Source organism: Photinus pyralis, unplaced genomic scaffold (assembly GCF_008802855.1).
Source record: "Photinus pyralis isolate 1611_PpyrPB1 unplaced genomic scaffold, Ppyr1.3 Ppyr1.4_LG2, whole genome shotgun sequence".
Taxonomy (NCBI): Eukaryota; Metazoa; Arthropoda; class Insecta; order Coleoptera; family Lampyridae; genus Photinus; species Photinus pyralis.
Genome location: NW_022170403.1, coordinates 26,745,497 through 26,771,431, shown reverse-complemented (window position 1 = coordinate 26,771,431; position 25,935 = coordinate 26,745,497). Strand labels below are relative to the sequence as shown.

Below are 25,935 nucleotides of genomic sequence, written 5' to 3'. Positions count from 1 at the left end.
AGACATAAAATTTTGATGACTTTTGACATTTATACTTGAGGAAAATACACAATACGTGATGACCGTCTTTTCAACTACCGCGACGCTGAAAGTCTGCTTGAAGCGACGAGGCACGGCACGTTTGATTCTATTACGTCCTGCTGCAGGCGACACTAACATGTGAACACTCCCAGAATAATGATATATGTTATAATGAAATGCTTTACTTCTCTCTATTTCAAACTTTATGCGTTTAACACCATAAAAACTAAATAAAATAAACGCTTTCCTCTTTAAACCGCAAATTTTTATGGCTGTGTTACTCATATAAAAGCAAAATTGCTGTATATACCGTTAGAGACTCCCTCGTTTGTTTATCCCCCATTTTGTTAGGTTTATGACTGAATAAAACATGGCGCTTTTTTCATTACAGGGATGCGTTATCACACGCGTTTTCTCATCCGTCGAAGCGAATTCAAGAAAGAAAGCAAGTGCAGTTACTACAAAATTTGACAGACTTGTTAGGAAAAACGTTTAGTTCTCAATTTGTGTTTCCGGCACTAGGCCACGATGATCCCACGCCGCGCAAGGAGCTTGGGAAGATGTGGAGCCGATGGCTACCGACGGACTCCATGAATACGTTCGAAACGGGTAAGTTAACATCAACTTACCATAGCACATAGTGTTATTTTATGTTATCAAAAACATTAATTTCGAAAGTGCGCATCGTTTTTGAAACGTCTTTCTGGGTTAATATGCTTTAAAAGTCTTTTTGATAAGAAGATGATTTTATAACTCAAATGTCCGTTTATTTATTTATTTATTTATTTATTTATTTAACCAGAAACCATACAGAATAAAAATTCCAACTACATGGCACTGGGGCTCTGAACAAATATTAGGGCTTAAGATCTAATTTTATTTATTATTGAATTTAGGGGATCGTGAAAAAAGTCGATATCATTAACTGAGGATAACTTATTTAAAGTGATCAAGATCTTAATAAGTGGGGAAGTTGTGTTGTTAACTACAAAAATAGTATTATTTTGCCTCAGCTTAACAAATGGTACCTTAAGCTTAATTTCTTGAAGTAATTCGGAAGAGTATAACAAGTTGTGTAAAATTTTGAAGACAAAAATTGTGGAGGCAATGTACCGTCGGGTTTCTAACCTCGTTATATCTAAGCCGAAAGTACTATTTAAGTAATTAAGCTGGGTACCGTAAGAGATCAAATGTGGATAATTTTGGGTTGACCTAAAAAACATTACTCGGATGAACTTTTTCTGCACTTTTTCGATCATGTCTGAGTATTTGAGAGTTTGAGGAGACCAGATACATGCAGCATACTCAAGCTTGGATCTAATAAACGCATTAAATAAGGTTAGCATTGTCTGTATATTCGTGAAATTGAGTGTATTTCTGATAACGAAACCAAGAAGTTTATAACACTCATTTGTTAGGTATTCAATGTGTAAGTTGAAGTTAAGGTTGTTATAGAAAAACACGCCCAGGTCCTTAACGGAGGTGACTCGTAGTAAGACCTTTCCATTCATCTTATAGTCAAAAAGTAAGGGATTCTTCGATCTAGTAAAAGTAAGGACTTTACACTTATTGATATTTAGTTTTAGTTTATTTTTGATACACCACTTAATTACTGAGTTAATGTCCTCTTGAATATTTAAACAGTCACTTGGGGATTGGACTTTATTAAAAAGTTTTAGGTCGTCCGCAAATAGTAGTGCTTTCGAGTTTTTTATCACTCGCGGTAAATCATTTATGTATAAGAGAAACAGAAAAGGACCAAGAAGTGTTCCCTGGGGAACGCCTGATGAGGGATAAAATTCGGCTGAATTCACACCATTGAATTTCACTCTTGTTTTACGGAGAGATAAATATGATTTCAAGAATTTGACGGTCGGATTACTTACGCAATTTAAAACAAGTTTACGGAGCAAGACTTGATGGGATACTGTGTCAAATGCCTTCGCAAAATCTGTATAAACACAGTCCACCTGGGCTCTCTCATCCAAGGCTCCTGCTGAGAAATGCGTAAACTGCATTAAATTGGTAATCGTTGATTTGTTCCGCGTGAAACCGTGCTGTTGATCTGCAATTATTCTGCTGAGATGGGAATAAAGTCTAGTATAGATCACTCTTTCGAAAATTTTCGCTATTGCTGGTATAATTGCAATTGGGCGATAATTCTCAACTAATTTTCGGCTTCCACTTTTGTGAATTGGTGTTATTCTGGTGCATTTCCAAGCTTCAGGGAATGTACATGTTTGCAAAGCTAAATTAAATAGATGTTGTAAGGGGGTTACCAATAAAGATGCACATCCTTTCACGATGTAGGGTGGGATTCCATCTTCGCCTATAGCCGACCTCGGTTTCAATTTTTTAATTGCTTCCAGTATCTCGGATTCATGTAACTGAGTCAAGTGCAATTTGGATAGCACCAGGTCCGATTCCACGTCATCTTCCGGGTCATCGTTCCTCTCCATAGTGTAGACTGACTCGAAGAAGGATGCAAAGGCGTCCGCAATGCTTCTGGCGTCCGTTAACGAGGAGTCTTTGTACTCAAAAACTCCAGGTAGTTGACTATTCTTCCTCAACGACTTGATGTAGTTCCAGAATTTATTGGAATTCTTCCGCAGATCCATTTCAATTTGATTAATGTACCTCTTATGAGCAATGTGGATCATTCTTTTGAGTTCTTTTCTGGCTTCAATGAAGTCTTCCGATTGGCCCTGTAATCGAAACTTATTTTTCTGTTTGATTTTCTTAATAATGTCTATATTAAATCAGCTAGGATACTTATTGGCACTCCTAATTGTAACTTTGGGGACACATTCATCGAAAATGTTCATTACCATTTGATTAAAGCTAGTTACTGCATCATCTACCGATTTGAAATTCTTCAGGATAAGAGACTCCTTCCAATTAATATCGCGAAAAAGGACGTACATTTTAAGAAAATCTGCTTTTTTGAAATTAAAGTTGGTTAACTTGGTAATTCGCTTAGCTGGTCTATGGACTTTGTAGACTATTTCTAGTGCAGGATGAAGTGGATTAATTTTATCCAGTGAGTCGACAGCAGATTTAATTTCCGCGTTTAAGTTAGTTAAAATTAGGTCAAGGGTTCTATTATTGCAGTTTTTAACCGTATTAATGAGTTTTAAGTTGTACATCGAAGCTATATTTTTAATTACTTTGCATTTAGCACTCGCGTTTTCGAAATTATACGTGGCGTCAACAATTTGTGGTAGGTTAAAATCGCCTGCTATTAAAACTTCCGATGAATGCAACATGTTTTCAATTGTTTCTAAACTTTTGGTAAAACTTACGTACTTATCAATACCAGATTTCGGTTGAAAGTAGACAACACCAAGAATGTATGAATGTAAAACACACGAGTTCCCAATAACCATTTATTATTCAATAATTAATTAATTAATTCGTATAATACTCTGAAAGTAAAAATTTAACTGAACAGAGATGCGAGGAGTGCCACCGCAAGTCGGATACTGCCGATCACCGCGCCGTCCGAGTGCCGGTCGAGATTCCCCGCTCTCCCTAACCGCGCAGCGCTTACATGAAGTATTATTAATTTTAAGTTTGACCCATATTTCATTTAGATCTCTTTGAAATTCCAATTTTTCAGCATTCAAATCGGTCTTGACTGCGATTAAAACTCCGCCTCCCATGGTACACTTCATTTCTTCGTAATTACGGTCATTGCGAAAGACCGCATATTGATTGTTGAAATACTCAGCGTCATGAAAATTTTCCTTTAACCAGGTCTCAGTCAGTAGAATAATGTCGTAATTTGTAATTGCGAATTTATTTTTGAAAGATTGCGCTTTCGTTCGCATTCCACTTACGTTCTGATAATAGATTGAGAGCGTTGATCCGTACCTATTTCCTTGCTTGATTAGTGTTGGGGATGGCCTAAAAAATCAATTCTGCTTCTTTCTTGATCGGGTCGTTTTTTGTAGACTGGGCAATCAACATTCGAGGCCGGGTGCTGTACATCCAGTTTCATTTTTAGTTTCTCAGTGGCGTTGGCACAGTTACTGCATTTGATTTCCGCGTCCGAAGCTTTACAGCTCGCTAGGTCATGGTCTCTCGCACATTTGGGGCAGGTAGTAGTTTTGCTACAGTCAGTTGCCTTATGTCCGAACTCATTGTATTTGTAGCATCTTCTAGTTGTCACAGCATCATAAATTCTGCAACGGTCCCATCCTATGTTAAGCTTTTGTTCACTTAGAATTTTCCGGTAACTATTACCGTCAACCTCAGCGTAAGCCAAATACCTGTTAGGATTTCTTTTATCTTCCGTTATGTGTACGACGTTTATGTACGCGGCTTCGTCGAGGAATTGATTCTGCGCGAGAATCATTTCCTTCATTTGGGTACTCCCGATCTTGTCATTGAGGCCTACGATTTTAATCTTCGGCATCTTCTGTTTTGGTAAGGAAAGAATGTAGTCGGATCCCAGTTTCGTTTCGGCTTCCTCCTTAAGTTTGGCTGCAGCTTCTTTATTTTTACATTCAACAACAATGGTTCCTCTACGTAGAGTTTTCATTCCGGTAACTTCTCGGGTAATTGGATCCGATATTTTCTTTGAGGGTGGTGAAGGTTTGCTTGGAGGGTTGGTTCGCGTCCTTGGGCTTAACAATGATAACTGGGTCATAGGTTTTCTGTTTCAACTTGTCCGCATAAGTAAGCTTCACTTCAGATTGAGTTTGGAGAACTTGCGCTAGATCCTTGCTGATGCTGACATTTTGGGTATTTACCTGGTCTAAAGTATCCTTTAATAGCTTCTCGTGGTTCATCAGTTTTTCGTGCTGACTTTCCATAACTCTATCCCAGTTCATCGTCACTTTGTTAATGTTAGTCAAGATATTCCTGAGGCTGTGTGATTCGTGGATAGCGCAGGGGTCACAGAACCAATTAAAGTTCTTTTTTGAGTTAATAAATTTAACTTCATCGTCACTGACTTTAACGCACTTCGTGTGAAAGTAAGTTTGGCACCAACTAGAACAAAGAATAACTTTATCTGTACGATTAAGATCCACCCGACAAACACCACAGATAGCAGTTGGCATTGCGGCGGCAAGTAAGGGTGGTACTCACCCTTACGATTTGGTTTATGTTAACAAATTAGTTCTATTCTTAATTGACACTTATAATCGCGATCGACCACTCGTTACGACGGCGCGCACTTGAAACTTGAAACAACTGAATACCGAACGATCCTCGAGTTCGTTTTTGGACTGTAAATTTTTGAGCTGATAGTGTACGTAGGTGAACAGCGACTTTTCTTATATATATTTAAGAACATGTGTACCAATTTTCAAAGTGATGGCTGTTTCCAAACAAAGTTATCATACACACGAACAGACAGGCAGACAGCAATACAAAGTTATAAACTATCTCGAGGATTGTTAACAAGTAATAATGGTACGGATATGGATGAGTTTTATTGGGTGTAACACAAAATAATACACTGCCATTGAATTTACTATACACTGCGTCCATGATAAGAATGTCTGTCGTACGGCTCTCCGAAACCACAGAAGATACCACGATGGTCAATTTAGGAAAACGTTGCTCAGTTAAACAGTTATTATTATGCTTTGAAGAAAACCAGTAAATTCCTATTATTTCGGAAGATATGCCCGATAAACTGAAAATTGTCGATTTGGTTTTATTTTTTTCTGGTGGTATTTAAACGGATACAAAAGACATAAAAAAAACACTTTCTAATTGCCACTTTTTAAGCCCTCAAGACAGCGTAACTTTATTTTTTTTATATGATCCGTATGAAAAGTATACACAGTATTAATAGTAACACTTTTTATTACAAATATAATGATAAATGGCACACACAAAAACACCTAAACAAAAGTTGGAAACTGTTGGTTTCAAAAGGATGGTGCACAAATTTTCTATTTTCCAGGAAATTTACCCGCAAGGGTATTCTCACACGATTAGGATTGTTGCGCCGATGCATCATCATGTTGAAACCAACAGAGTTGCCAACCTTTGGTTTTTTGTGTCGTACATCATTGTATTCATAATCAAAAACACTACTCAATAGAGTATGTACTTTTTTTATGTAGAGCTCGGAATGTGGCATGAGAAAGAGTTTTTTTTATTTTTTATATTTGTTCAAATAACATCAGAAAAAAATGTAAATCGGTAAATCAGAGATCCTCATGATAGACATCCTTATCTTGGACGTAGTGTATTTATAAGATGCACATTACTGTAAAAACCTCCACAGATATAAAAAAAAATTGTTTTGCCCATGCGTATGCTAACTTTTTTTAATTGTTAAGATATTTAAATGAAAATGTGCACATAGGGACCTTAAGTAAGAGTTCTAGCTACTGCCAAATGGTCTTCATTACACTAATTTACAACTTAAACAGATTAGTATCTTGTCGAGGAAGTTTCCCAAAGTTTAAAATTCTAATGTAGTATCAATTTACATTTATAATTGCTGCACGTGTTCAGTAATAAAAATAAATTATAATATCCATAACTACAGTACCCGGCAACAACATATTATTGATTTTCCCGCCTACCGTCTTACACGGCATGAAAAAGGTCCTATTTACGCATGTAGTAAATCAATTAACTGGTTACATTAAAGAGAATCCAACTGCCTGCATATTTAAACGGGTATCCTGATTAAGAATGGAATACACAACCTTGTTCGTGTCTTGATGTTTTTTATTCGTGTTTTATTACTGTTATTGTGTGATATTAAGCTCAACCCATGTTTTTTAGGTGACCATGTTTTTATATGCTAATTTTTTAGCATTTAATTGTACTTTGTTTTTGACGACCCCATGTACCTATGTTTTTATGGCACTTGTTACGTTTTTTCTTACCTTATTTATTTATTCCTGATTTAAATTTTATTTCACTTTTGGTTCTTACTCTCGTGTATATGTGATATTCTTACGCCATCTAGATGTTTCATTTGTAATCCGCTAGTTTAAATGTAAGTTAGTTTAGTTGTTTACCTGAGTTCTTTGTTTCACCGGCCGACGTCGTGCGGATGTTTACCATGGTATTTCAAATCCTATCCCCTTTCAAAATGTATTTTGTCCACGAATTGTATTTCTTATACAGTTAAGATTCTGCCGTCATATTGGTTACATGCAAATTTTTCTCTTGGTGTCGTGTCTTACCATGTACAAGGACTTTTAGTTCTGGCTGTCACCATATATCTTTGGAGTGGTTTTTCTCTTTCTTTTTTATGTCTGTGGCTGTGCTCCATTGAAGCGTTTTACGGATTTGTATTTGCAATTAATCAATATGAGGTGTGTTAGATTATTATTACTAATCATTTTTCTTAATACATGTTAGGAGAGGGAAAAAGAATACTTACCAAAAGGAGGAAAATAAAGAAGACTAAATATCCTTGTTCTGGAATTGACAAGCTAAAGAAATAGAATAGTTGATAGAGATAGAATATAAACAAGAGTAGATGTCACAATCGAGGATGATTTAATAAAAAAAACAACGATTAACATCCACCATCAAACCCCTTTCTATTTAAACAATATCTTTTCAACTTTCCGGCTCTCCACTACTTGAACTTGCGCCTTCGGTAAACTCACACTTGTGTTACTTCCGCGATAACACGCGTTTATCTTCCAACTTAATTAGCTTACGTAGCGATGAAGAAACCTTATCGCACAAACCGGAGATCATTGTTTCCACTCTAAATTAGCGACCAACATTTAAAGTCAAAAATAAATGGAATTAAACACATACAGTAGGACCCCTCTCTATTGTCCATTTTTTTCATCAATTTTGTGTCGATCTCATTTCCATTATGTGAGATTTCTTTTATTTCTTTGCCGTGTTGGGACAAAGTTCGGGTTTGGGCCCCTCCCTTCACCAAATCCTGGGACCGCCACTGCATGCAAATACAGAAAATAATATGGGCAACCTATTTTACTGTAATATTCGAACTAAAAAAAATAAGTAAGCAAGCTGGACTATCTGTTAGGTAATCATAATCACTACGGCGAATCGTTGAGTCAGTAGACTTTACCTACATGGCATGAAGGAAACAAAGCTAGCATCTGCCATTTGGATAATGTGTGAGACGAACAAACAGCATAAGGATACATAACACCCTTTGAGTACTACGCATCAGCCATAATGTGTGAAAGGAATACGGCGCATAACACTCCTCGAATACGAAGGGACAAAGCTCGCATCACTAAGTACATTTGAACATGGCGCTAAGTACTTAACCGGTCATCAAGCATTAACATGTGCTAAGGGAAGCCAAAGCACCCAAAGTAAAGCTAAGTTGGATTACTTAGGGCCGGTATTTCCATCTCGGAATAAAGTCAAGTATAAGATATCTTCCAGGTAAACCGACAGTTAGCGCCGCTTCGGGTATTTCGAACCTCGTTTAAATATTATCGGCAGGATAAGCTCTAGATAAAGTTATTGGGTACATTTTCTGCAGTTATCAACATAACCCCAAGATATTGCGTCAAATGTCTAGTAGACTGGTGACGTTTTAAAAATTTGCGAAATTACCAACCGTACCTATACTAAATAGGAAGAAAGAAATTGAAGTATGTAAGTAGAAGTACGCAAATACATACTGTGATGTACCCAAGCCAGCCCCGAGAAACTGCGCAACTCAAGATTTAAATTCAAAACTTTCCCTCCCAAACTAACTGAACCCCATGGCACGTGATCGTCTAGGCCGTTTCTCAAAGTGGGGTACGCGTACCACTGGGGGTACGCCATTGAATGATAGGGGGTACGCGAAAAAATTTACGTAATGGTGGCAGCTTACAACAAGCGCAACGGCGCACGGGCAAAGTCGCACTTATTTATGTGAGTGTGGGTTTTCACACCTGGTCATATTGAAGACGAAATATAGGAATCGACTGAACGCCGAATATCAATCAAGACTAAAAAATTGAGCAAAATTCCTCCGAGAATCGACTCCATTTGCGAAAAAAAACAATCCCACCCACCACATTAATTTCAGTAGGTATATAAGGTGGTAGCTACTTATTGAAGTGAAGGTTTGTAGGGTGAGTAGGCTCAAATTTTTTTGAACCTACTCACCCTACAAACATACACTTCAACACCACCTAAGGCCGAAAGAAAAATAAACCTTTTAGTAGCTACTGAACTTATTTTTTAAATTATTTTATTTTTTATTAAAAATAGTTCTTTTGTTTTTTTTTTAGAAAATACCTTATTTGTTTTACCAAATTTAAAACATGATTTTTTAAATAAAATGCCTATCTGTAGTCTGTATTTTTTAAAGGGGTTCGCCGTGGGCTTGACAGTCTAATAGGGGTACGTGGAACAATTAAGTTTGAGAAACTAGACAAAGCTACCTAACCTGAATAACCAAATAATAGGACTACTTACTACGTTGTGTTTTTAAGAGTCGCTACAAGATATGTGTTGTCTGTCGGAGTGAGGATCAAGTAAGGAATACAAATAAAACAAGTAGGTACATGCTTTAAAAACGGAGATTTAATCCAAATCAAGATTAAATTTAGAAAATGGTAGTTCACCGAGTACAAATATAAAAATAGGCTGGAAAAAAAAGAACTGACCAAGAAAAAACCCAGCCAACAAATTAATATTAAACTTTATAGCAAAATTAGTTATCTGTAATGGCATGAATGCATATTATGATGGTTGTCAAGTAAATCAATACGATGCCGATGTTGAATCACAGGCTCCGCTGGAATTCCTAAAGAATCAATATTTCACACACATAACATAAAAACAATCATTAAAACAGTACAATAAATTCACATAATAAGTTTGGATATTGGATGATCAGTCCAAATCCCACACCGAGTAGTCTTTGCTTGTCAAGATGGCTGCGTCCATCTCGTCTCCTTTAATTTTAATTTAAACAATTGTTTTATAATATGTGAGGACAAAAAGTCTTTAAATTGTTTATTTTTTATTGATAATTTACAAGGTGGTTAAAATACTAGTCTATAGCCACATAAACAGACCCCTAATTCCCGCTGTCATAACAACGGGAATTATAAAATCTAATTCCCTGTCAGGGCAATACGACTTTGACAATTAATTGACATTTACGGTAAAGTGAAACACAATGGTTAGCTGTCAATCGTGTAATATAACAGTCAAAACCTACAGAAGGAACGAAAATAACATTTCTTAGGTGGTAACTATGTTATATTTCTTAAAATGGTCTTCTTTCACGATACTTAACTTCATTCATTTTGTAGGTTGTGGTACAGATCCATTGTCGTAGCAATTGTGTGTAAAACAACATTTTGAGATACATCTAGGTACTTTTCAGATTTCTTTCAGACAGTGGCGAATGGCGAATCTTAAACTTCTTGGGCTTAAATCCTTAATTCTTATTTTTAAAAACGTTTTCAATTGCCCATAACTATAATCCAAAAGAACGTTTTAGTATTGTTCAAATTCGACTAATAATGTGAAATAATACCTTGAAATATCTAGGTTCTCTAGCACACGCAGCATGGATCTAAGCATTGAGCAGTAGGCCCACAAACAAGACGGTTTTCCCTGCTTAGATCGTTCACTAAAATACGCCAAAAGAATTTATTCGTTCACAATCTTCAAGGATTTTTCCGATCGCCATTTACAAAACTTGCAGTACCTATTCGTTTTCATATAATGTTTTTGAGGTCGCCGGCACTAACCCCTTAAGAGCGTCTTCAGCTTCTTTTATTCCCTCCATAGGAACATCATCATCTTCAATCCTTTCCAACATTTTCCGTTCTTGAACAAAGCCAAACGACACAAAAATTACTTTTTATTATACCTGAATCACAATCTCCGTTTTAAACACTCAAATGCGTGCGAAAAAGGGCCTTTAAAACACACGTGCTTTAAAGTTGCTAAGTAACGATACTTCAAGTATGACTTTTGAAACTGTCATCTGGATGAAATAAAAAATCCTCTTAGGTCGCTTTCTGTAAATGCAAAACATTTCTTTGGCTTTTGTACCTATCCTTTGGTTGAAGCTTTCACAAACGCGCGTAATTTAGGGTATGCTTCCAAATCTGTTCCACTTTTTAATCGCAGCATTGCTTTAAAGTTTTGAATGAATGCACCAAAATATAGAAGATTTAAATACCTGACATTTCCTTCATATATGCTAGCATTATGGATGCATTTAAGACTGTATTCGTAAGTAACTTCCTATTCATCCACGGAAACAACTTTTCATAGTCTTTATAATAGGCTTTGCTGGAGTTGGATTTTACACCTACCAACGTTTGTTTAGATTTTACAACAATCGATTTAATGGACGGTGTATTATCTTTTTCAACGGAAATTGTTTAATTCACAAAGACGATGATTTTTATAAGCAAACGTCAAGTGACATTTCCATGGCAATCGTGAAATTACGAACACCCAGCCCAATTAATTAGACATGTATTCGAGTATAACGTCAATATGACTTCATTGTATTTCCTATTTTTAGATTATACTGCAGGTATAATAAAAAATACTATAAGATACACGTGTATAATAATTGGTCTTTAAAGCACTTGCAACGTTAAAGGCACTCCGCTTTGCGTCGTGCCCTTAAACTCGTTGCGCGTGCTTTAAAGACTTGATTATACACTTGTATCTTAATATACTATTCAAAATGACGGATGCAGCATTTTTTGTTGTTTATATACGTAACTAGGTAACCATGGCAGTCGCAGCCAACCCCATACGAAACACCGCGAATCAGATGTCAAATTTTTATTTGCAAATTAATTTACTTTTCAACAGCAATTCTACTATTATGAATTAAAAATAAAACGTAGAATGTACCACGGGATAAAACGGAGTATAATTCCCCTCGGGGAACGCAATACCCTCGCGACTACGTCGCTCGGAGTATTACTGTTCCCTCAGGGAATTATACTCTTGTTTTATCCCTTAATACATTATCTACTATAATATTGTAATTGTTTCCATGTTCTAATTAGTAATTTTTTCCCCATATTGATAACCAAATGTACCATTTTAATATGTAATTTTCAACCACTTTTATATGTTCCTTTAAACTTAAGCTTGATAATGACCTTCGGGTCGAAACTATAGTCGCTGTCACCTAATGCCTTGAATCTAAAACCTGAAACAATTAAAAGAAGTATGGGGAAGGTTTAGTGTCTTTATAAATCCACTTAGTCAATTTCACCCCGTTTTGAGTCGTTACAAGATGGATAGCTACCAATTGAGTAGTCTTTAGTTGCTCTGGTCATGACATGTCAACATTGTATGAAATCGCTAGGAGTTGGCCTCTCATAAGAGCATTTCACACAGGAAGGATACCCCAATGGATACAAAAAACAAAGGGCACAACAGGAACACGCCGTACGCTTTTAGCAGTTCCCTGCGCAAGTGAGGCCGGGACTTGCCTGCGCCCTCATGTACGGCTAAGCGGGACCCCAACTCTTTCATTCACACATCTCTAGGGCTAGTCCAACCCACTAGTCTTAAAATGCCGGGTTATAAATTACCGAACTCCAGGCTCTCTACCATGAGTACTGACAATAACCGATCAAAAGACAAATCATGACTTAACATAAATAACAGAGTAACCAACGGCAAACTCGCAGGCATACATAATCATAAACAAAATAGGTATACAGAATTTACGTAGGCGTTGACAGTCAACATATTTGCACTGGCATAACAAAAACTGACACAAAACCAATATTCGGTCACTACATGTCAGGGATAGACTAATCGGATTGATTAGCAATATCGGCAAGAAGGCTCTTTTCAAAGACACAACAAAAAAAACAGTACATAAAATATATATGTCTCTGGGTATGTCAGTTCTGAACTTTAGCCAGCCTCTGCTACGTCAAATCGAGATATAATATCGGTATCAAATATAGCACAGTACATATTCGAAACAAGTCACCCCGCCAAATATTAATAATCATAATCACCCGGTTCAAATAAATAGTAGGAGCATAACTTTTAGTACTATCACATTACAACAATACAAAGGAACATGTCGTGGCAAACATTGGTATCAAGTAATTAATTCACAATGCCAAGTGCAATATGTAACAATCAACCACCTAACGTACGTCACTCGCACCCAGATAAGGCACCCGGTAAATACACAGTAACATATTCATGCAAACAATAGCGAGATGCGCTGCAATAAATTCAGTTATAAATTAAAATGTAGTTCTGCAAACTTGTATAGAATATAGCCTCTAAGGGAACATACAGTATCTAAATATAAATAAAATACGTAAATCGGTCAGTCATTCACAGTAGGACCAGTATAATTAAAAGTGCAATTTGTATCTAGAATGTTTTATAAATGGCGATAATCATGCGGTACGAGAATAACATTAAATTGGCAAATAATCGAATCGAGGGATGCAATAGACGTAGAGATAAAAAAAACGAGTACATCACCTTTGTAATTGTCGAAGCTGCACGCACTATTCGCAACGTAAAGATTTACTTCTGGTCTTAACAAAAACACCAATACTTCTGCCTCATTCACCCCCTTTTAAACAAATCCTAGACGAAAATTGAACGTGCTCCGAGACGGGTCGGGATCATTAAGTTTCCTCGCATAGCGTAATATTTGACACTTTTATTGTAAATTATGGCCCATTTCAATGTAGAGCAGTGAAGAAAAAAAACACGCGTTCCACGGAAACGAAACAAAGGCAATCTTGACCTTTACGTCGCGGCAGGGTCGGTTTCGGGAATATTTAAATCGAATTTTAGCGGGCTAGTTCGGTTCCATCACAATACTATGTTTTCTTGAAGGATATAGGTAACCTATTTTAGATTCCAAATGGTTAAGATTTTCTTGACTTATTCGAATCCGATGACGAAAGATTATTTGAGGTGATCTATCGTCGACCTAATATGACAAGACCTCGAAATTAACAGTTCTTTTCTTTCTACGCGGTGCATTTACATCACGATTTTGGTTCATGTTCAGAGTAGGTACTCATAAGTAAAGCTTATTCTGTACGTTTGACAAGTATATTACAAGTCACCGAATTTCTTTCAAAAACAAAAGCATTCTCTGAAATTGTCAGGTAGTAAGCTATCTTTCTCTAATATATGACCCTGCTGTTCGCTATCTTTTTCTATTACAGACTTCTAAAATCGGCAACATTGGCTATGGTTCGGTAGCTATCTACGGGATATATTTACACCGCACGCCGATGGAAGTACCCGCAGATAGATAAACGGAAGGTATCGGGCGGTATAAGTTATTTTGCAGATACGAATCTAGTACTTTATCCGAAGATGGAAATACCGGCCCTTGAGAGAACTTGCCATATCCACCACTTAAAGGCGGACCCATATTGATAAATATTTGCGTTGTGTGTTGAATTTTGAAATTTTGGAAAAAGTATTTACCCCACAAATTTGAATATGGTCACGTATTTACTACGTAAATATTTATGTTGTGTGTTGTATTTGCTGAATCCACGTGTGTACATTCCATGCACAAGTCCACATTAGAATTTTGTGCGGCACAAATCCCTTTGAAGTTGACTGGAAAACCGACAGCCTAGTGGATAGCGTGCGTTGTTCGTCACAAAATTATTTGCGTACGTTTTCGTGCGGCGCACAGTCCACATTGGCAAAAATTTTGGCACACGCGAGCAAATTTGTGTCAAATTCAACAGACAACACAAATATTTACCAATGTGGGTCCGCTTTACACAGTAGAATATTTATACGATTGCTCGCTGCGAACAACATGCCTGTACCACAGCTTACTTACTATCCAGCTCCGCAACTCTCGAGCGGCGCCTTTGATCTGGCGGTCCACAACCAAGCGAGATAGAATGGTGCGCACTTTCTCGCGCTTGGGGTAAAAGTCGGGGCCGGATTAAACGAATTTTCATCGCACGGTCGCTTCACAGTACCGTAGTAGGTGATTTTTGTGCTGTATTGTAATGTGAACGTTTAGAATTTGCTGTACAATATTACGTAATATTGCAATGAAAGTGTTTAATAAATTTTATTGCCTAATTGAAACTGAAAAAAGCGCCTGTTATGTCTACTTTTAGCAATTGTGAGTGTGAGTAAATCTGATTTACTACGTGGCAACACTGGGCTTGATTGCACGCCAAAACAGGCAATGCAGTCTTTTACCCCAAGAGGCGGGGCATAAGCACTGCGCGCGTAGATCGGCGCAAACCGCTCCCGCCAAGAGAGTTGTGCAGCTGGATAGTAAGTAAGCTGTGCCTGTACCGTCCACTAAACGCGGCAAATACATACATAGCATCAACTTTCACTTCGATAAGAGATAAGAAATTTATTCCATGCTGTGAGTTAAAACAGTAGCTTTTGTAAGGGAGGAAAAATTATAATAAACCATGTTAAACGTATTAAAGCTATTCCCATGGAAGAAAAATGATTCCCCTGTTAAATAATGTCATTCCAGGAGTAATAATCACGATTGGATTATAATACGTACATGTGTAGAAACTAAAACATCAAAGAATCCGTGCAAGGTGCAAGTACGCCGCTACTAATGCCGTTACTCTCTAAACCGACATGAAATCACAGAAAATGACAACATCCCTTACTTGCAGCTTCCAAGAATCCTTACGTTAACCTATTTAAATTAAGAGTCGGCTTTTCTCGTTAGATCAACTAAACTTTCTTCTTTGTGAATTTGTTTGCATGGAAATTGTCTGTCAAATAAGTTTAGCTGAAAAATGAATAATCCTTCATGATGTTACAGTATAGTAGGTGAATTTATTAATTTTATTTAGTTTCATTTGTAACTATTGAACTGAATGGATTTACCGCGTGATGAAGAATTATTCAAGAATAACGGATAAAGAACTTTATTTGAAGTACCTAACGTGACAAGTAAAATTAGAACATTATTTTTCTCAAAACAACTACTACACACACTCTCTATGTACGAGTATAATTAAAATTGTGTGATCGCCATATCCAACACTCCTCCTCGATCATGCAATTTTACATTTTCCACGGAGCTCAATATGTTTATTAACTCCTAGTGGTTTAGTGAGCAAATCAGCAATCATCGATTCTGTTGCACAATATTCACACTTCACTATTCCTTTATCCACATAGTCCTTCACAAAATAAATCCTTATGTCAATATGCTTTGTCCGATTTGCGAATTTTTCTTCTTTAATCAACTTTAAGCAACTTTGATTGTCATCGTACAAAATTGTTCGCAACTTAATGTTGACTGCCTCATGGTAATTAGTTGGCTCTACAACTTGATCATTGGCAACATGAATTTCATCAATTAGTCGACTTGGTGGGACGCCTATATTGCTTCTGGCAGACTTTCGTGTTACTAATGTCGACTCTGCATTTACCTCTGGTTCATCTTCTTCATTGCTGTCACATTGATTTAAATTACTTTCAATGACAGTTGACTCCTCCTGAACAGTTACTTTATGTCTGTCATCCGATTTATTAATTTTTGATGTGACACTGTCACTGTCATTACTGTGTCTTTGTGGATCATAGCATCGATATGCCTTACGCAGTGTCCTACGTGAGCGGCAACGCGCGGCCGGCGCGGTCCTCGCGGCTATATTAAACCATGATAGTTTATTGTACAGTGACTTTATAGAGACAGTGGCGACAACAGGGTATCTCGTTTTTGATTGGTCGTTGGTTCCGGTCGCCATATTGGAGCTAAATTCCAAACTGGCCAATAGAAAACCTTCAAAACGACGCGGTGCACTCCGTGCTATAATTATTAATTATACTGTTTTGACAGTGTCACCTGTAATTGTCACGGCTTCATGTTACTAGTTTACACTTTGCTTCTTGTATTTGCTTTATTTTACGTTTTCCGTCTCCAGTTTTATATAAACTCGATTTTTAAAGACGCATATAGTTTGGATTTATTACGATATTATAAGGTATGTAATTCGCTTAGTGTTTTTAGATGTAAAACTGTGCCTAACCTTACGACTGGTAATTGATGTAAAATTTTTTTCAGAAGCCCTAAATACCTAATGAGTTTAGATAGAAAACTGGTTAGAGAAGCAGCTTATCCGAAATTTAGCAGCAAATTCATTTGTGATCGTAAATACGTTTGAATTGGTTTCATGTTTGCTGGAGCACATGGAATATTGATCGCTTGTACTCCGTGGACTAGATCAACGTGTTTTGTCTTCCATTTAAGAGACTAAAGAAATACTTTTAAGTCCGGAAGGAGCAACACGCGACAGGGGACAAGAAGTGACAGAAGACACTGAAATGTCAAACACAATTTAATGATTATTTATATGTACATTTTGGATATTGCACCATATTTCATACTTATTATACTGTTTTCCATATACCCATACCTTTTTGAATTTGGGAGGCATTTGTTTTCCCATAGGTTGTTCTGCAAAGCTTTAAACGATCATTTCTGCGCCGTTCGTTTTGAACAAGAATCTTTACTTAAATGAAACTGACATTTATTATTCTACGCTCACAATTTGACATGACAAGGTATATTGATCTTACAATCAATTTTTTAGCTCCAATATGGCGGATTATGATAAGTTGTCGCCACTGTCCTTATAAAGTCACTGTAGTTTATTGGTACGTCCTACCTACCAACCACCGCGCGGCACGCGCTGCTCAAGCGTTTTTGAGGCGGCACAGCAGGTCAAAATATTTGATATTTCCGCGTCTGCCGCTTCAATCTACGTCGGTCAGTTCTTGGGTATACATCATGTCTGACACATTTTACGAACTTTTAATTAGTAATGTCAAAAATACTCGTGTTCTTTGGGACATGAAACACAAACATTATCACAATAGACTGCTGGTGGATCGAGAATGGACACGAATTGCAGATCTTCAGAAAACAAATTAGTATTTTGTAAGTAATTTAATTTTTTATACGTACGGCAAATGTGACTTTTCGCTGATCATATTCAAACAGCGAAGTATTGTTTAGTTCCAAGGAGCAGAGAAGCGGAAAACAGGTAGAGAAAGTTTACTTCTCTGCCTCCTTTCCACTTCTCTGCCTCTTTTGATTTCAATACTTGTGTTGCCTAGCCGTTTATATACAACAAATTCCAGCATACTAAATAAAAAAAATATTATATTTATATTATTATAGTATATTTTTGTCAACATGCGCTTGCACCGCTTTACGTTCGGTGCTTGCACGTAGGACGCTCTGGTCGCGTTTGCCGTTTACGCCGCGACTGCAGCGTCGACCGCACCGGCCGCGTCTGCCGCGCGTTGCCGCTCACGTAGGACACTGCGTTAGAGTGATTATCGTAACCAAGAAACTTCATTTCCACAGCTGCATTGTCCAGCTTACGCCGCGTCGCTCTGGTAAGGACCCTGTTCTTCACATAAGCCGCTGCTGCAACTTTTTCTTTATGAGATTCAATCGCCGAATACACCACATGCGATTGCCGTAAGCGATACAAATTTTCCACTAGATCTGCCAATTTGTTGTCCATTCGCTTTGATTTCACAAAACTTCTTGTTGAATTCAATGGTTAAACCGTTTTCAACTAAGCGACGAACAGAGAGTACATTTCCAACCATATTTGGCGCATACAGTACTTCATTTGCGATAGCACGTCGTACATTGTCTTTACTGTCCATAAACATCAATTTACCACTACCTTTACCTTTAACATACACAGTACCACCATTTCCGACCTCAATAACACTCTTATATGATTCATCGAGTGACGAAAAGAACTTTTTCTCCAACCACCTGAATAAGACGCTATTTTGTGACAGTGTTCGGTACCTAAAATTGACGTTTTGCGGATTAATCGCTTTCACCATGGCAACTGTACAAAAAGTGGATACTTTTGGTCCTAGTACCAAAAAGAAATTGACCTTGAAAGTTGGCCAATTAAAAAATTACAATCACGGAGATATGTCACATTGACATCGTTTTACATTGCAGGTTGTAAGATATTTCTATACATACAAATCAAATATTTTTGCATATTCAATGCAAATAATGATGTTACCTATACGTATGTACATGTATTGAAAATGATTTACGCTCGCTATTTTTATTTAAACCATGTGTAACGTAATTTACATATTCCGTGAACGTAATTTTAATACGTATACAACCCGCCGTCGCGCGTAACGCCATCTACTTCAGACCCATTGCACTATTATCTGTCATTTTGAATTCAAAATTTGAAAAAGTTAATTGCAATGAATTTTAATTAAAAAACTGTGTGGTAAGTTTTTTATTTCAATACAAAATATAACAATATTAATTGTGTATACAATAAAATGACTGAAACTGATAGCGACATGGATTGCACTCCGCCAGAGATTATAGAAACGGCAGAACATGCTACCTCAAGATTTGCTCCCTACAAAGTCGCGAGAGGTGAGAAGTAAGAACGAATAGGTTATAAGTTAACCTAAAAACTAGAGTGGCATGACACGTGAGGACAAGAAAGCAGAAGTTCTTATACTATAGTAGTGAAACTGTGACTGAATCTAAATTCGAAAATAATTTGAAGTACAGGGGGTTGGAGAAAAAATTTTATGTTTTATTCGTACAAAAAATGCGTTTTCGGGACTCGGAAGGTTGCTGGACTCCGCTAACGCGTCGTCCAGCAACTATCTTCCTCGTCCCGAAAACTGACATTTTTTGTACTAATGAAACAAATAACTATTTTCTACTACTACCTTAGAATCACGTCATACTTGCTTCTTTTTTAACAACAGAATCTCGCCTATTCTCTGCTAGTGTTGCGTCCCCAAACTAGAATAAAATATCCTTTCGTTTTTCCTTTAATGAAAATACCCTGTACATAACCGTTTTGCCTTGCCTGTATATATTCCTATTTGTTACGTGTGCGCGCATGAGCCGCAGAAGCGCAATATGTGTACTCGTCGCGCAGAATTCGTCGGATTCTTCGCTTAGAAGCCATCGACTCAACTACGTTGAGAAGTCGCCGTTAACCAATGGCCGATTAGCCTTCGTCGTTCGCATATAGATCTCGATCGATCCCCAACGGGTCAAGATGTCGCCGTGCAGTTCGCAACATCGTTATTAACAAGCAGAACGTCAAAGCACCGCACATCAATTAGAAGATTTCGTTGTAACAAAATCGACACATTCGACAACTTCGTAGAATGAGCAATCTTCGCCATTGCAACATCGCCTTCGTTGTTAATGGACTTCGAAACAACACGTAAGTTCCTTTGTTTACATTATCCCTTCGTAACTTTACCATATTCTAGTAGCCGTCGTGCCTACGTCAACCATATTCAATAGAAATTCATTTACTTTGTATTTTTTGATAATAAACACGTTTATTTATGTGTCTATATTCTTTCATTCCCAGCATAAACAAGGCCTTGGAAGTAATTCATAATTACAGTCCGCTTACAATCAAATTCTTTGTTATCGAAGCCCCTTGTACGGTACATAATTTTTGGTCCTGTTCGAGCAGGATTCGTTTCGTTAGAAAAATCTTCCTATGCCTTAACGTTGAGGGTTTGAAAGAATTATTCAAAATTTACATTCGATTGTCTCGGAAGTTACAATTAACGATTCCGAAATTTGCATTGATAGTTTCGCATTTCATAGCATTGTATTTGAATGAAATATTTGCCCTTCATGTCGTACGTCGTGCGAGTCTGTAAACATTTGTGTTAAAATTTGCTTTCGTTGTTATCTCTTAGTTATCGTACTTATTGGGTTTTCCAAGCGTTGCCCTTTTTTATCACGCGCTATTGCACCTTTTGTACACGAATTTATCCTTATTAAATCGTTGCATTTGCATTTTATTTTGTCGTTATAATGGCTGCCAAATTGAAACAATTCCAAGCCTTTAGAAATATTTCGTTAACCACGCTTAATACCATCCACGCCTTATCTCAACAGGCGCGCGGTGATTTATCGATTAAAAATTTGTTTAATACGTGGTTTCAACAGGTCGAATCTTGCAAAGAGACCTTTGACCTTAATCAAGTAGAAATACTGAAATAGTATCGTTGTTAGCAGATAAACCTGACAATTTGCAACAAGAAATCGATGTAGGTGTAGATTTTCTCGCTAAATATGTAGAAATAAAAACTGTGTATTTAGAATTGTTCCCAATTTCGCGTGTACCAAATAGTAGTAATCCTCTTCGGCAATCGGTCGATGAGGAACAAAAACATTTCGTAGATCGCTTGCAAAAAATAGCTTTGCCTAAATTCGATGGCAACATTCGTAATTGGCCCCACTTTAGGGATTTATTTGTTAAATTAGTCGACGAAAAACCATACGCAGATGTGGAAAAATTTCACCTTTTGGCAGGTAGCCTTTCGGGCGAACCTCTTAATTTAGTTAAGTCAATTCCCATTTCGGATGACAATTATAAAATCGCCTTTCAAGCCTTGTTAGATAGGTACAATAATAATCGATTGTTAGCCACTTTGTATTGGAATGAAATCCAAAATATCCCTGTTATACGGTTATACCCGTCGAATCCGCCTCGAGCTTGCGGAAATTATTGAACACTGTTCGTGAGAACTGTGAAGCTCTCAAATTGTTGAACCTTGTCGACACTTCGGACTTTGTCCTCTTTAATGTCATTATTCACAAACTCGACTCTGCCACACGCAAAGAGATTGAAATTCGTTTAGATAAAAAGAAAATTCCTACATTTTCAGACATAGAGCCTTTGTTGAGCGAACATTGTTTGTCGTTAGAAGCCTTACAGGCACCACTTTTGTTGAACGTGACTGAATCTAATAGCAAAAATCCTCGTAGTTTCGAATCGGTTGGCAAACCGCAAAAATTGTCATTGTCGTCGTCTGGTACTTTTACCAAATCTTCTAGCAAGACCTCTCTGGTCGCAACTTCGTCGTCGCAGTCTCGTTCAAAACCTCCTCTCAAATGCCTCTTATGCTCTCGAAACCATAGCCTAATTAGTTGCCCTGCTTTCAACGAAAAGCAACCCCAAGATCGTTACGAAATCGCCAAACGTAATCGCATCTGTCTAAATTGTCTGGGTAGTGGACATGTCGTCGCTTCTTGTCCCTCCTCGCGGAATTGCCGCACTTGCGACGCTCGTCATCACACACTTTTGCATTTTTCGAATAGACCTTCTAGTCCTGTCGTTTCGCCATCTGCAAGTGGATCAAATGGATCGAACCAATTGACCTCTTGCACTAGTCGTTGCTCAGCCACTTTCATGGCTTCCAATTCAGATCGTCCTCCCGTTTTACTGGGTACCATAGTTCTAAAGATTAGAGATCGTTTCGGTAGTTACCATATCGTTCGGGCCTTGCTGGATCCGGGCAGTCAAGCGTCCTATCTTTGTTCGAGCTTAGCAAACAAACTTCGTTTGCCTAAGCTAACCAATGCAGTGCCCATCTGTGGTTTAGGGCAAGTCGCAACCAAATCATCGTCTATAGTTACTGGAGAAATTCGTCCCAGTGATCGTACTGATCCCACATTTAAAGTAGATTTTTTCGTTTTGGATAAAATTTGTGGCAACTTGCCAAATGATAATGTCAGTTCTGATGTCCCCATGCCTGATAGAGTTAGATTGGCGGATTATGAATGGCACAGGTCTCGTTCAGTTCAGATGTTACTGGGCGCAGACATCTACCCTCAAATCGCTAGCCCTGGTCTAGATAGGAGATGTAGACATTTGGAACACCCTTTCTTGTTGGGTACAATATTTGGTCATGTAGTGTTAGGTCCGGTCAATGGCGCCAGGCCTCAACAAACCGTTACTTCGTTGTTTTCGTCGCTTAGTTCGCCTTCTTCCGTTCACTCGCCTTTGTCGTCCCTAGGTAAAGTCGTCGAGGAATTTTGGAACGTCGAAGAAGTTCCGCCTGCACCAGCTGCAATCACTCCTGAGGATGATCGCGCGGAATCCATTTTTAGAAATTCGTTGTATAGGGAACCATCTGGTCGTTTTGGTGTTGCCCTCCCATTCAAGATTTCGAAACCTGCTTTCGAAAATTCTCTTGAAGTTGCAAATCGTCGTTTTCGTTCGTTGGAAAATCGTTTCGTTGGCCAACCTCTGTTGAAGTTGGACTCTAGTCATCTGACTCCATTAGTTTCTCAATTCGTTGAACAATTAGTAAATCGCTTCGCCCTAGGTTGCTTTGAGCTTCGCAAATGGGCATCCAATCGTGTGAAAGTTTTAGATTCGATTCCTTTAGATCATCGTCAGCCTCAAGCTCTTTCGTTTGATAGTGAATCTTCCGACACTGTCAAAATCCTTGGTCTTCAGTGGCGTTCAGCTTCTGATTCTTTCGCTTTTGTTGTCAATCCTCGTGACGTTTCGTGCACAAAACGCACACTTCTTTCGGAATTAGCTCGTATTTATGACCCTCTTGGATTCCTTGCACCAATTAGTTTCGTCGCAAAGTGTCTCGTCCAACAGATTTGGTTGTTAGGTCTTGGTTGGGATGCAGAGCCTCCCAGTTGTATCGTTTCGCAATGGAATCAATTTAAAGTTGAATTACCTCAACTCTCTTCGCTTCGTATCCCTCGTGAGTTGACCCCGGGGGGTGATTTTGGTTCTGATTCGTATCTTTGCACATTGCATGGATTTTGTGATGCGTCTGAACGTGGCTACGCCGCCGTAGTCTACCTTAGTTTTTCGTTTTCCGATCGTAAATCTTGTACTTGTTTAGTTATTGCAAAATCTAAAGTAGCTCCCCTCAAGCAGTTATCCATTCCTCGTTTGGAACTCTGCGCTGCAGCACTCCTGGCTAAATTAGTCAAATTCGTTTTGGACACTTTTCGTGATATTGTCGTTATTGACAAAATTTTCGCTTGGACTGATTCTACAATTGTCCTCAGTTGGATTCGTTCGTTACCTAGGCAGTGGAAAGTTTTCGTCAGCAATAGAATAGCTTACATTCATGAACGCATTCCTCCCGGATGTTGGCGTCATGTACCCTCTCAGAAAAATTCTGCTGACTCAGCGTCTCGTGGCTTATTGCCAAGTCAGCTACTTTCGCATCCTTTGTGGTGGTCAGGCCCTGATTTTTTGACTTTATCACCTAATTTCTGGCCTCCAGAGCCAATAAACATTTCGCACAATTTGGAGTTGAAAGATTCGTTTAGTTCTCGTCCCATAGTTTCTTGCCTCATTCAATGTATCGGAGGCCAAGATCATTTCGTACACTCGTTGTTAAAAAATTGTTCGTCGCTACCTAAATTCAAGCCATCGTTGCTTTAATTTTACGGTTTGTCCGTAATGTCAGACACCCTGCTGATCTTCGCTCAGGTTCTTTGTCATTATCGGAACGTCATAGTGCCTTGTTGTTTATAGTAAGAATTGTACAGGAAGAGGTGTTTGGAGACATTTTCGTCAAACTACGCTCTGCGAAGAATTTGCCTCGCTGGGTAGCAAAATTATCCCCTATGGTGGGCGGTGACAACCTGATTCGTGTTGGTGGTCGCTTAGAAAACTCGTCGTTGCCTTATGAATCCAAACATCCTGCCCTTTTACCAAAGTCGCATCGCTTGACTCAACTTATAGTTCGTAATACTCATCAAGAAAACTATCACACTGGCATCAACGCCACGATGTATTTGGTTCTTCAAAATTTTTGGATCGTTTCTGCTCGTCGTTCTATTCGTCGTTATCTGGCCGATTGCAATCGTTGCTTTCGCGTCAACCCCACTACTTATTGTCCTCCTTCGGCACATTTACCTTCCCTTCGGGTAAGCCATCTTAAGGCCTTCAGTGTTGTAGGTTGTGATTTTGCTGGGCCATTTACTATCACCGCAGCTAGATTTCGTGGAGCAAAAACCCTAAAGTCGTATTTGTGTATTTTTGTGTGTTTCGCGACCAAAGCTGTGCACTTAGAAGTCGTTTCGTCGTTATCTACTGATGCCTTCATTGGGTCAGTTAGACGCTTTATAGCTCGTCGTGGACGTTGTGTCCAAATTTTTAGCGATTGTGGTACCAATTTCGTCGGCGCGAATAGAGAATTTAATCGGTTGATGAAAAAATCTGTTGAATCCCAAGCTATCGCGTGGTCCTTTAACTCTCCCTCTGCTCCGCACTTTGGTGGGCTTTGGGAAAGCGGCGTCAAATCGGTAAAAAGACATTTAGTTAGAGTTGTAGGTAACCAAATCCTCACTTTGGAGGAATTCAATACTGTAGTTATAGAGATAGAAGCAATTCTCAATTCGAGACCTTTATGTCCCATTAGTACTGATCCTAATGATTTAGCTAGCTTGACCCCTGGTCATTTTTTAACCTTGGAGCCTTTGTCGTCCCCTCCGGATCCAGACTTATCCCACTTGAAATCCTCGCGTCTAGCTCGTTGGCAAATGGTGCAACACATGCAGCAGTCATTTTGGGCGCGTTGGAAAGCAGAATACTTGCACACTTTGTATCAGAAAAGCCATCGGGCTACTGACAAAAATCTCGTACCGGCCGACATTGGCACCTTAGTTTTGATTAAAGATGAAACCACGCCTCCGTTAAAGTGGAGACTTGGTCGCATTGACAATCTTTTTCCCGGTTCGGATGGAGTCGTTAGAGTTGCCTCCGTTCGTACAATTCGTGGGGTTCTCAAACGCCCTTTAGTAAAATTGTGCGCTTTGCCGTCACAATAATTTTCGTTTATTTGCTTTGTTTAATTTGTTTTATAGTAAATTCGTAGTTAGAATTTGGTGGGCGGTATGTTGCGTCCCCAAACTAGAATAAAATATCCTTTCGTTTTTCCTTTAGTGAAAATCCCCTGTACATAACCGTTTTGCCTTGCCTGTATATATTCCTATTTGTTACGTGTGCGCGCATGAGCCGCAGAAGCGCAATATGTGTACTCGTCGCGCAGAATTCGTCGGATTCTTCGCTTAGAAGCCATCGACTCAACTACGTTGAGAAGTCGCCGTTAACCAATGGCCGATTAGCCTTCGTCGTTCGCATATAGATCTCGATCGATCCCCAACGGGTCAAGATGTCG

At 38.3% G+C, this 25,935-nt stretch overlaps 2 protein-coding genes across 2 annotated transcripts in view; both read left to right on the top strand.

Annotated features, from left to right (window-relative positions):
- Positions 1-366: 366 nt before the first annotated feature.
- Positions 367-25,935, top strand: part of LOC116162945 (acid sphingomyelinase-like phosphodiesterase 3a) — a 239,878-nt gene continuing 214,309 nt past the window's right edge. Inside the window, exon 1 of the mRNA XM_031476721.1 lies at positions 367-630. Within this exon, the coding sequence (XP_031332581.1) occupies positions 582-630 (49 nt within the window). The 5' untranslated portion in view covers positions 367-581. The remainder of the gene's footprint in view (positions 631-25,935) is intronic.
- LOC116162944 lies at positions 23,391-25,743 on the top strand. Its single transcript, XM_031476720.1, has 3 exons — positions 23,391-24,046; positions 24,449-24,453; positions 24,606-25,743. Coding segments are annotated over exons 2-3 (981 nt in total). The 5' UTR covers positions 23,391-24,046; positions 24,449-24,452; the 3' UTR covers positions 25,586-25,743.